At 42.6% G+C, this 12,581-nt stretch overlaps 1 protein-coding gene across 5 annotated transcripts in view; it reads right to left on the bottom strand.

The window, feature by feature from the left end:
* Positions 1-12,581, bottom strand: part of PALM2AKAP2 (PALM2 and AKAP2 fusion) — a 272,860-nt gene that overhangs the window by 144,139 nt on the left and 116,140 nt on the right. For 2 of the 5 annotated variants that reach the window (XM_030003825.2, XM_030003826.2), the window contains exons 6-7: positions 7,785-7,886; positions 2,265-2,969 (exon numbers count right to left, since the gene is read on the bottom strand). The exons of 1 other annotated variant lie outside the window; for it this stretch is intronic. In XM_030003825.2, coding sequence (XP_029859685.1) covers positions 2,265-2,969; positions 7,785-7,886 — 807 coding nt within the window. The remainder of the gene's footprint in view (positions 1-2,264; positions 2,970-7,784; positions 7,887-12,581) is intronic. 2 more of the 5 variants (XM_030003827.2, XM_041120797.1) reach the window with 2 other exon arrangements.

Raw genomic sequence — 12,581 nt, 5'->3', positions numbered from 1 at the left:
CGTTCCCCTCTTTGATAAAACTTAACTAAGCCTGAGTCAAGGGATGATGTGCAGAGCTTCTGTGGGTGAATTTGGTCCTTCTCCCATCCAAGACCCCCTGGGGGAGATGGAGGGAGCATGCGGAAGTCTATTAAATCTGGCCACTGCGGCAGATATGGAGGCCAGCAAAATTTCTGCAGGCGTAATATGGATGTGGCTGTCTTTTCCTACTCTCTGCGTGCTTTTTTTTTTTCCTGACTGTCACCTGGGCAATGGTGAGAAGTTACATTGACCAGCTCCATACTGATGGCTGAGTGACCTAATGCAGGAACTACCTTTTGCATGTTTTTTGTGTATGTTTTCAGTGTGCCTCATATTACCACCACCGTGAACAAGTGTCTTCTTTACCGGCACAGAAAGAAAAGAGTACAGAGCAAGAACTCTGTTTAATCGGATGTTCTGAACTAACAATTAATGCAGTAAAAGCACCATCCAAGAAGAACAGAAATATCATAGGAACCACCTCAGACTGAAAAGAGGCTTTTTGTTGTTTTCTTTCTTTTTTTTTTTTTTTTTAACTTTTAATGTTGTTTTTCAGTTGCTGTTACTGATTTTTGAAGTCTGATAGTTTCAAAGACACTTCAAAATAATCTTCGGTACTTTTTAACACTATCAGAAAATGTAAATCCTGATTTTTAATCTCACTTATGTAATTATAAATCCAGAATAACTCCACTACAGTGAGTGAAGCTACACATAAGCAAAACTGGTGTGAGACAAGAATCAGGCTCATAATATCTTGCCATGAAAAAGTTGGTTGCTTTTTCATTGTAGTTAGAAGAATCAAAGAAACATGTACTGATTTTGGATGCCTTTGCCTTTTTACATTTTCACCTGGAGTTGTTTTTAACAGGCCTGATTTTCAGAGGGGAGATGAAGAAAAATTTACTGGAAATCAGGCCTCTTTGAAGTGTCCCACACCAGAAAATGAAGCATCCAAAACCACCAGCAGTTTTTGAAAATGTTAGCCTTTCAGCTGTAGGATCTTCTCCCGAAACAGCCACTCCAAGAAAACTCTGGTGGGCCTCCACGGGAGTTTTACCTGGGTAAGCAGGGCAGGATCAGACCTATCACCTGTCATTACATAGGTGCACTGGAGGTACACTCTATGAGAAATTACACTTCCCTAAGAACTACAGAATAAAACTCTGGCCCTGCCCCCATTTCCAGCACTGAGAATTTCGTTACTGAGTCCAGTGGGAGCAGGGTCAGACTGTGAGAGAAGTTAATTTATATTCTAAGGAAATAGAAAGCAGTATCTCTCATCTACTGGAGTTCAGCAGGAAAACTTCATGTATAAACATTGGCAGAGTTACTGAAAGGCAAGTAATTAGATCAGTGACTCCATTTCAGTTGGTGTGACAGCTGCATCTTTTTCACGTCAAGTTAATTTCGACTGTAATTTGGGGAGATGAAGTACACATACAATACTGTAATCTGGAAGATTTATATAAGGCAAAATGATCATTCATACATTTTCTAGAAAGAATAATTAAGGTCCACTTTTGGTATCACCAATAAGCAGAAATGGCTGATGGGTTTTTCTGACACCGCAAACTAAACTGGAAAGTTACTATAAAACAGAACTATGCAAACTTTTTGGGAAAGACTTGTCTGAGTTTTAGCAAATTAAACCAGTGAAATGATCTAAGCCTTCCCCCAAGAAATAAAAAATAGGATCTATAAAATAATGTTTAAATGTGATTTTTCTTAAAAAAAAGAAGCAACATTTTTTTTAAGGCTCTCATATCTGGCTGCTGTGAAACTCAGAATCCCGCAAAATCCTAGGAATCTGATCAAGCCTGCCAGATATCCAAAGAAAAATGTAAAAAGTGTTTTCATTATATATATAATATATATATATAAAAATCAAATAAATATGAAAACATTTGTTCCATTTCCCATTTATCTCTCACTCTGCAATATTAAGGAGAAAAAACCCCAACAACAACAAAAAAAAAGAAGGAAAAAATCCCCCAACCCCTCCCCAAACCCCAAATAGTACGTCTGATGGGAAAATAACCATGCGTTCCTCTTCCTGAAGAACTAGAAAGCAAAGCAACCCAACTGCAAGGCAATGGAGGCATTCACTTCCAGTTCACAGTATTGCAGTTAGAAGTACAGTGAGGTCTAGGTAAGTGATGGAGCAGGAGCTGCCTGGAGCGGGGAAGGAGGAGGTGTTCACATGACAATACAGCATTGACAGCGCTTTTTCTTTTGTGTACCTGGGGCAGCTTCCAAGGGCAGGCTCTCTTCCTTCCCCTCGGGAGAGGAGGGCTCTGTCGTGTCTGACAGTGGCCTGCCAGAGACCAGCTCAGCAGCATTCCCGTCCATGGTGGAGACGTCCGTCACTGTCTTCTCCCGCAACGATTTCTCGTCATCTTCGTCGATCAGGACCAGCTCTGCCTTGATGGTCTCGTCATAGCCCAGCACTTTCTTTGTCTCCTCTTCATCATCGATGTTCTGGTAACCCATAAATATCATTGTCACTGGCTGATCTGTGCTGGCCTCTGGGGCTTTGCCACCGCAGGGTCTGTCTTGGGGCTGAGGGTTCACAGCATGCCCTTTGCTGGGTTTGTGTACCATTTCCAGCTTTGCCTCCTTGAAGAGCATTTGCTCCTTCATATGGCTAAGGTTTCCATCGGCTACCGCATTTCTGTCTGACACAGTCACTGTTTCATACCCTCCTTTTACACTTGATTGTCCAGCTTTTTGCATAAGTTCATCTACGTCCTTTGAGCTTAATTTATGTACTCCATTTTCTACCACTGTGCCACCAGAGTGAACCTCATAGACTACCTTGGTACCATCATCATAGACTTTGAATCCTCTTTGATGGGCCTCATCTGGGCCAATAGGTGAAGCAGAGACAATCTTGGTCTCTCCTGTCTGTTTGTCTTTCTCCACATTAATTTCCATGGTGCACAAAGCTTGAATGAAAACAAGAGAGGAAGTGCATGTTACAACAAAAAAAGCCAGTGAATGGTTAATTGCCAAACAGACAAAGAAAACTACGGTGCCCCTTTTCCTACCTCCTGCTTCTAAAGGGCCAAGCATTCTACGTTAGAGGTGGGATGCAATGCCGTGGACAGAGATAGTTATTACACTACAGCTTTTTATGCAGCTGGAGGCTAGGCACGGCTGTGGCAAACAGGACCTAGTCTTCCAGCTCACGCCACGTGGAGCTGTCTCTGATCAACTAGGAGCGCCAGGAGCACTTGGGTTAGGTGTAATTTAGACAAAGGGAGATGCCAGCATGCAGGTTACCCTCAACCTTTCCTTTCTGAACTTGCCTCGAAATTCAGAGAGAAACTCATCTCCAGGAACTTCTCTACTCTCTTTTCCTTCTCTGCCATCAAACTGCCAGTTAGCTGGTAACAAGTTTTGTTTGCTGCAAGTAACACCCAGACTGTTTTATTATCAGTGCTTGCTCTTGCTTAACTCTTCCATCCGTAGCATTCAAAACATTTTAGAGAGGTGAAGAAACATTGTTTACCCCTGTTCTACAGGTGGGAAAACAAAATCACACAGGAACGGGATAATTTCTCTTGCAGATGCGTGGCAGTGCAGGTCTCAGCTTCCACACCAAGGCATCAACAGTGACCTCTGCTTGCAGGTTAAGAGAATGTACAAAATGGCTAAGAAATGCTCCCTCATTTTTTTGAATTAGGCCCTAAGCACCATTGCCAAAGTTGAAGAAGAAAGTAATAATGAACTGATTTTCAAAGCCTCATGAAACAACAGGTAAAAACATGTGAGTGAGGGATGCTGCTTTAGAATAGCAAAGAAGCTTTTCTAGCAGTTAAGAAGGACGCAGTAACAAGATGAAAATTGTAGAGACCACACAGTAGGAATAGATAGGCAGTCTACACTGCTCTAACACCTGTTTTGAGATACGATTGCATCTCACTAGACAGCTTTTCAAAGAAAAATGTGCAAAGATCTCACAGATTTTCCAGAAGTGGTCATCTGTTTAAGCATTCCTTGTACGCAGATGAAGACAATTTGGCTCCTGGACAGACATCCACAGACACTTGATTACAAATTACCACAGGCAGTGACAAGTGTTCGTGAAACTTACGGTGACCATTTCCACCAATGAACCTCAATGGTATAATCATGATTTGTCTTATCTGGGGACACCACAAACTGATGTGTTGGCTTTTTTCCCTGACTTATTTTCAAGTGAGTACAGAATATCCTTGCCCCAAGAACCACTGTAGCTTGGTATGCTTGTATTTAAAAAATCATGAATATAAAAACCTACTCTTGCTTCAATATACTCCCTCAGTCTTATTATTCACACACAGTAGAATTTTTTTTTCTGTATCCTTAAAGCAAAGTATTTCATCAGCAATAGGAAGCTTATGATGTGCCTCATGACACCCCCTATAGCTCTGGACAGAAAACTCATGTATTTCTGAGAGGGTGGATGCTGGCACCCACAAGGTGGTGTCCTCTGGCCCCTGGGAGTGCAGTCTGGTAGGCAGCCTAGCCAAATGGGGGGGGGGTCTGGCCACCTACGTGCTGTATGCATTTGCCCAGACCTCAGTCAGCACTGGCAGGGCTGGTTAGGTCAAGTGCAATGCCACACAAACACCTGCATGGAGCTGGAGGATGGAGGTGCCGGTGGGTGAAGGAGCATTGCTACCTCTGAGAGCAAGGCATTGCTGAAGGCTGTAGTGGGCTGCAGAAGCAGGGATCTCACCTTGGCCATTGCAAGCTGGGGGAATATCCCTAAGGACTGTGTTTTACCACTGCTTTGGGAGGTTTATGGACTAGCTGTGTCCATAGCCGTCATGGCCCTGAGCACAGGATGCCCATTTTCACAACGAAGTAGGGATATCAGTTTTTTGATCTGGAGTTTTCATGCCTGGCCATCCCACAGCAGCCTGAGCAGCCAGGAAGCTGCAGGGGCAAGAGCTGGGCTCTGCTCCGAGGTGTATGGCAGGAGACTGAGCAGCAGCCAGCATGGACTGAAACAGGGGAGATTTAGGCTGTAAATAAGGGAAAACACTGTCACCCCAAGGCCGGTAGCAATTAAGCCCTGAAGCAGGTTGCTCTGAGGAGCCGTGGGAGACTGCACCATGGTGCAGCTCAGAGAGCAGCTGGCATGGATCACTTGCTTGGGACCGTCCCAGCCCAAGAGCTGGTGAGCAAGTGCCCTTCAAGTCTCTTGCAAGTACCTCTGCCCTGAAGCCTTTAATCCAACTTATAGAGGTAATGAAACAAAAAGGTGCAGGTGCCACCACTAACACTCTGGAATTTGCTCCCTTCTAGGTGCAGTTTCTTGGGTGGGGGTGATGTGGGGATGAGTAAAGGAAGAGCAATTTTGTTTATTGGCTTGGGCCCCGGGCCTTGCGTGAGTGGGCTTGGAACATTGCTTGACCTCACCAGGGCTGCTCAGGCAGATATTGTTCAGTAACTTCCAACATTACAGAAGTAAAAATAGAGGTTGGCTAGCCTATGGTGAAGATGCTAAAACTGACACACTGGGAGGTGTTTGAGTGGTAGCCAGCTGAACTGAAGCAAAGCTGAACTATGAGGGAATAACAGCACATCCAGAAAATCATCTCTGATGGGCAGAAGTTCCTAATTTGTCCTGAGCGTCACATTGCTGGAGGGAGGGTGCTGCTGGCCCACAGGCTGGCCACCTGCTACCTTCTTGGTGAGAAGCAGCATGCTTAGCTCCCCTAGACATCCTGTGCTTCTCATTTTCTTTGAAAAATAAAAATATTATCTGGGGCATGACTTTTCAGTAAAGGCTGCTGATTTTCCTGTGAAATAGTTGAGTGCCATGTTATTGCACATATTTTTAGTTCAAAAGAGGGTGCAATCTGCCAGACCTTCTCTGTTTTGATGAACAAATTTAATTCAGTAGTGTGCATTAAAAGAAGGCTTGTATTGTGGGCCTGAATTCAGAAGCAGATAGGGAAAATCTGATAGTTAAATCACGTGGACCTGGCCATATTTAAGAAGAGTTGCAAGATATATCTTTTTATCTATGGTATGGAGTACTGATAAGTAACATCTTACTTATTAGGAAGACTTTGTGCAACAAGTTCTAGCAGTGATTGGAAGACTCTGTCCTACTGGCTGATCTGATCTAGGAAGTTAACAGGTGTGGTCCTTGTGTATTTTATGTTTGGCTAATTTGCTTAAGCATTTGCCACTGTCAACATTTTCTTTTCATTTCTTCTACCGTGATTCAGCAGCAGTGTTTTTAGATATTGGCATAACATGTGGTTTATGACCTGCCCCAGGGATCACATTAAAGCTGCTTGTGCAAGTGAATGCATAAACATACATGAGTTTCTTAGAAAGCAGTTCACTAGTGAAATGCATAGCCATGGGAGAAGTGAATAGCAGAACCTGGCTTGCCTGCCTGTATGCATAATGTTCGTTCTCTGCAGGAAAACCTAGCAGCCCAGATTGTCAAAGTCAACTAATGTTGATTTCTAAAATGTCTTTATTTAACCAGAGCTTATTTACTGCAAAATATACTCTATTAAAACAATACAAAACTATCTGACAATAGAGTTGAAACTGAAAGCAGTACTTGAAGATGACAACCTGTATTCACAAATACAAGTTTTCTGCACAAGCTTCAATCACAGTGTAACATGATGCAGTGCTTCACGACAACAAGATCCTGATGTGCAGATGAAAGGATCTGGCTTCTGCCTGTTATGTGGATTCAGAGGCTGTTCTTTAAAAAAAAAAAAATCTTAATAGACTTTGAGCTTATTTTAAGATGGATGCTTACAGTCTACATTTGAGCACACATGCTGGTGCCTTTTCTTTAACCTACTGCACACACGATACTCTTATCAAGGACTACAAGAACAAGGCTTCTGGGTCATCCGAAGAATGAAAGAAATTATTGTTTTCTTGGTGTTGACAAAATGGCACAAAACACACGGGGAAAAGCTTGCTTTTAAGACAGATCAGGGTAAGCACTGGTGGAATGGAAGCTTTTGGAATGGCTTGCAACAGGACTTTGAACGATATGACATATCCCGTAGCTGTGTACAGTGTCTTAGCTGCAGACATTGCTTTGCTACATTTGTTAACCTGTTCTTCAAGTAAGCCACCTTGCATTCCCACTCCTTGGGACACCTCTTAAGTAGCCACCAGCAATTTGGTCGTGAGATAGGGAACACATTGTTTAGAAAAGAAGGATCTTGAAAGTAAGAAAAACATACAGCTTTTAACAATCACGTTGTTACATTTAAGACACATACTCAATCTGAAAAATAAGTGTTAGAAAATTCTCTGTATGACTCCAAGCACAAAACATGGCGTAATTCTCCCCAACTTTTCCCCAAGAAGAAAGAATGGCATACAAATAAGTATAAAATGACGTGAACATTTGAAGCCCACATGGGATCTTGTGAATGCCTGTCTGTCTCAGGCATCTTAATGGGAGTTGCATGGGTACAACAGAGGAGACAAAACCTTGGCCTAGATACCATGTATTTGTATCAGCAGAGATAGAAAGAACTGAATGGTTGCATGTAAAAAAACTGGATGCGTTTCCTATGCTACTTGTATGTATTCAACTACATTGTTTTGAGAGTACTCATTGCTGCTCAAAAAGCCTTGACTTATTTACAAAATACAAATCAAACGGCATTTCCTGGCATTTAAATGATATCAGGACACCAGACCCATTAAGGTACTACAACAAAAAAAGTTCATGGCTACTGGACTGTTATTATAATACTTTGTTCCTTGAGACTTACCAGCTACTCTGCTTGCTCCGTCCCACCCAGGAACTGGCTCTGCTGTTCGTGAATAGAGGGTTGGGAGTTCAGGGATCTGGGAGTAAATGTAATTTACTGCATCTGGTGTCAGAGAACAGGAAACAGTTAGATTCATGCTACGAGCCCCAGTGGCTTCATTGCTTAGACAGCAGAGTATTGTCAGCCCTGACAATAGTCACTGGAGCTTTGTACTAGATAATTGGATCAAAGCAAACAAAATGCAAAGTCACTGTCGTGTGATTGGTGTTCAATAGACTAGCTGAGGCAGGAGGCAATAGGTCCAGATGACTCAAACCTTATGTCAGTTGAACACATAAAATTATTTGTCAGGAGGTTCTGGATTTATCAAGTCCATGACCTTTAAAATGGCAGGGAGTGAGGGGGAAGGTAAGGAACAAACCTAACGTGATACCCAGAATACCTGACTTTTCAAATAGAGATATAAAAGCCTAAAAATGCTAGTGTTCACGGAATGGGATGAAAGGCCAGCTCTTTTGCAATGGTTGTTTCCAATATTATTGAACCAGCATTTGGCTTTTTGTTCTTAAAGCTGAAATTTAGCTAATAATGAAATCACATATAGATACTGATAGGGTGCCCATTGTGACCTTCAGTAGGTATTAAGCGCCTGCCAGTTCTGTAGTGCTGAACAAACATTAACATTCATTAACAGACCCTGAACTAGTAGAAAGCTATCTTAAAGGACTGACTTGTTTTACATTTGAGCTTATGGTTGTTTAGCATAAGCTAAATATGTTCTTTAAAAGCGACATTAAAGAAATTTACAAATATTTACTGGGAGATGTTTTGTGGCTGAGTTAAATATAACTAGACAGTGTGTATCGTTCTACTAGGATTCAGTGGCTGAGCTAAAAGCAGAGCTTAGAGGAGAGATGTGCAAATAACCAACTTACAGTTCAGGCACGAAACAAAAACAAAAAAGAAAAAAAAAAAAATCACATTCTCTCCTATCAGCTGGAAATGTTTTCAGTTTTGTATGGAAATGGCTAAATTTCTGTTCAAACATAAGATCCTATCTGGTGTGAAACAGAGCATTCCTTTTCCTCCAAGAGTAATTTGCTGGTACAATGCATGTAATTTAAGTTGTCAAGCCCTCAGTATGGCCCGGTCCATGTGTCAGGGTAGGAGGCAGAATCTGCCTTCCTTGGTGCCTCTTGTTGTTACAAGCAGGTGAGATAGGAAGACCAGCGCAGGCCGTAAAAGTGAACTGGTGAAAGGAGGCAGAATATGAAATGTCCTGTTGTAGGCTGCTTGACTGCATCTGGTGAATGGAGATACTTTCATCACATTCCCTAAGGGCTAACACAGTTCTCAGGAAAAAAACCCTAGACCTGGTGGCATCCTCAGCAAAGACATGATGTGCCACCTCTAATCCCAAAGTGTGGTCCTTTGGCAGGAAAATTGGCCCTGGTATTAGTGAAATGGTTTTACTGCCTTAACATCCTGCAGTGGCCACCAGTGCTGCTGGGTGCAGGAAGGTAGTAACCACAGTCCCCAAGAAGACACTCCAACCCTCCATGGAGCACTGTAGGTGACTCAGGTAAGGAGGTCTCCTTTCCCCCTTCCTGCATCAGAGTAGGATGGCACAGTGCAAATTCATTCCAGAAAGCCATGAAGTTAGTATGTAAGTTCAGTTTGTAACAGATGAATTTGAAAAAAAACTTAGCCAGGGAAATATTATTTTATTTCATACTTCAGTGGACAAATGGCAGTCTTGGCAAACGGGCTTTTATGTTTTCAATGCATACTGTTTCCTCAAGGTTTTTTATTTTTAGCAGTAAAGCCCAGAAGAAATAATTGTTTAGGACACAGCTGACTGAGCAATGGCCAGCAACAGCTGCTTTCTTTTGCAGTGTTTCTTGCCTCTGATGAGAAATTGGTACAATGCTTAGTGTTGTTATTCTGGGAAATATCACCAGCAAATGAGCAGGCCATTATTGAAAACTGAAGTAATTTCTCAGAAGAAAGAAGTGGGCACTGTTTTTCTGGGCCAGAATAAGAACGCACTTTGTGTTCTAGAAATGGCAGAAATTTAGTAATTATTCACTCCATAGAGTGTAATGCTGGAATAGTAGTTTCAGTACACACTTATCCAGAGACTTGAGTGACAGACCTATCTGTCCACACGTGGGTGTAATCAATGCAGACTTGTGCTGCTTAACTAATCATCCTTACTTCTTTAGCTGTCCATGAGAATAAATAGGAACAGTTAGAGTACAATTCTCATCCAAGGGCACTGCAGGAGGCAAAATCCTTTGCAAGCATTTGTTTTTCCCCAGAGCCTGTACAAGGAACTGAGATGACCATCCTGGCAGCTAGCATCACTGATATCTAGCAGTTAGCAAGATCAGTTGTACAGCTTGATGGTGAAGATCTCACTTTGATGTTGTACATGTCTGTGGACCTTAGTAAGTTGGGGTTTTTTTGCCTCCTACGTTAGGAGACAATACCTAGGTAAGTGTTAGGTGTTGTTAATATTGACTCAGTTTAGAAACTTCTCTGGATGTTACTTAGAATAAAATATTAAAAAATTAGCTTCAGGGCTCCTGACAATCTCTCATTGTCTGGAGAAGGTAACACCAGGGGGAGGGTGGTGGGATTCTTGTGTACTTTCTTCTGAAGCAAGTGGTGGTGCCATGTGTCAGAAATGAGGTATTTGACTAGAAGTTGGGGCTTAGTTGATTCTGCCAGTTCCTGTCTCATCCACCCCCCTGATGAAACGAACATGCTCATTTCCCTTTATCTCACTGGCAACAAGGTCTGTTTCATTTGGCACCTTTAAAAAGGATATAAGAGATCAATTTTACAAGCAGCGGATAAGACACAAATCATCATTTCATTCACATGAGAACTAAGACAGAATATAAGTTTGAACTGACTGCATTCAATATCTTCATTTCAACCTCTGCTCAGTTATTAATATCTAAGGATGCCACAAAACATGTCCTGTGGCTTTTTGTACTGCTTGCAACAAACTGTGTTTTAGGACTATGGCACTCTTCCATATTATCAAACAGACAAGTGCTTGGGAAAGCATATGGGACAAGATAATCCTTCAAGGGTGCTTACACAAAACTAAACCTTCAGAACTGCTCAGAATAGCTCCCACGCAGAGGCGTGTGGCCAAATGTCAGATGAGCTCATTTTCCAAGGGCTGGATTATCTTTAAAAAGTCCGACTACCACTAAAATTAATGGTACGTCTTCTGCAAATACTGGCTTCCAGGGCAGAGCTATTCCACCTGCAAAGCCCTCTGGGGCTCCATGGGGCTACATCAGAGGGAAGAGAGATTACAACCCTCCCACCACATTTGTAAGACCACAAATGGAGGTTTAAGTAGGAAGCTTTGCTAAAAGCTGAATAGCCTGTCTCTGACTTAGTGAATCATTCTTTAAATTAATGAACCTGGGGGGGTAGGGTCCACAGCTGACGGCTGTATATCTATAAGCAACAGGGTGGATGAGCGTACCTACCACAGCAGTAAGGAATGCTCCCCAACACTTTCCAAAGGCAAGTACTCTAAGTTCGGCCACCTCAAGTGCATGTATACCTATGTGTGTAACTTGGGCAACGAGCAGGAGGAACTAGAGCTCTGTGCCCAGTCTGAGACATGTCACAGGAATCACAGAAACTTGGTGGGAAAACTCTCATGATGGGAAGACCACAGTGAATGGCTACAAATACTTTCTGAAACATAGGAAGGGAAGAAGAGGAGGTGGAGTTGCACTTTATGTGAAAGAGAAAATTTAGTGTATAGAGGACAGCTCTGGAGACCATGCCAGTTCTATTGAATGAATGCCTTTGGATCAAGTTTAGAGGGATTATCACCAAGGAGGATCTTATGTTAGGTATCTGTTACTGACCTCCTAATCAGGATGATGAAGCCAACAAAACCTTACTTTGGTTGCTCGAGGAAGTCTCGGGCCAACAGAACCTGGTCCTCATGGGTGGCTTCAATTACCCAGACTTTTGTTGGAAAAAAAAAATTGGTGCACAAGCTGTCCATCAGGTTCCTAAAATGCATTGTGGACTGCTTCCTGCTATAGATGCTGGACATGCCGATTAGGAGCAGCACATTATTAGATTTACTGCTTGCAAATGGAGAAGGCTTACTTTACAATGTAACTACCAATGACAGCCTTAGATACAGTGACCACAATGTTGTGGAGTTTAAGATCCTGCTGAGCTCACTGAAGACCAGTAGTAGGACGAAGACCCTGAATTTTAGAAGAGCCAACTTCAATATGATCAGACCCCAGCTGCAAGGGATTCCATGGGAAGCATCCATGGAGGGCCAAGGAACTTGTGAGTGTTGGGAGTTATTCAAGAGTGCCTGCTGAAAGCACAAGAACGGTCCATCCTCTGCAAAGGGAAAGGAAGAAGGCTGAACAAAAGACCACCCTGGCTTAACAATGAGCTTTTAGGTGCAATTAAAAGCAAAAAAGCAGCATGCCGGCTACAGAAAGGCAGCCAAATAGCCATTGATGATGACCAGAACCTTGCTAGGGCAGGCAGAGGTGCTGTCAGGAAGGCTAAGGCTCAGCTAGAACTGAAATTGGCCAATGATGTCAGGTGCAACAAGAAATGGTTATTCAGATCTATGAGCAGTAAGCAGAAGCACAAGGAGGACATAGGCCCATTACTGAACAGGGCAGGGAAACTAGTCACTAACAGTGCTGACAAAGCAGATACTCTCAATACCTTCTTTGCTTCTGTCCTTACTGGTGTAGCTGGACCCCGGAGCACAAGATCAAG

This window comes from Aquila chrysaetos, chromosome Z, assembly GCF_900496995.4.
Source record: "Aquila chrysaetos chrysaetos chromosome Z, bAquChr1.4, whole genome shotgun sequence".
In the NCBI taxonomy this organism is placed as follows: domain Eukaryota; kingdom Metazoa; phylum Chordata; class Aves; order Accipitriformes; family Accipitridae; genus Aquila; species Aquila chrysaetos.
Note: the sequence above shows the minus strand (reverse complement) of the source record. Positions and strands in the feature narration are given on the sequence as shown.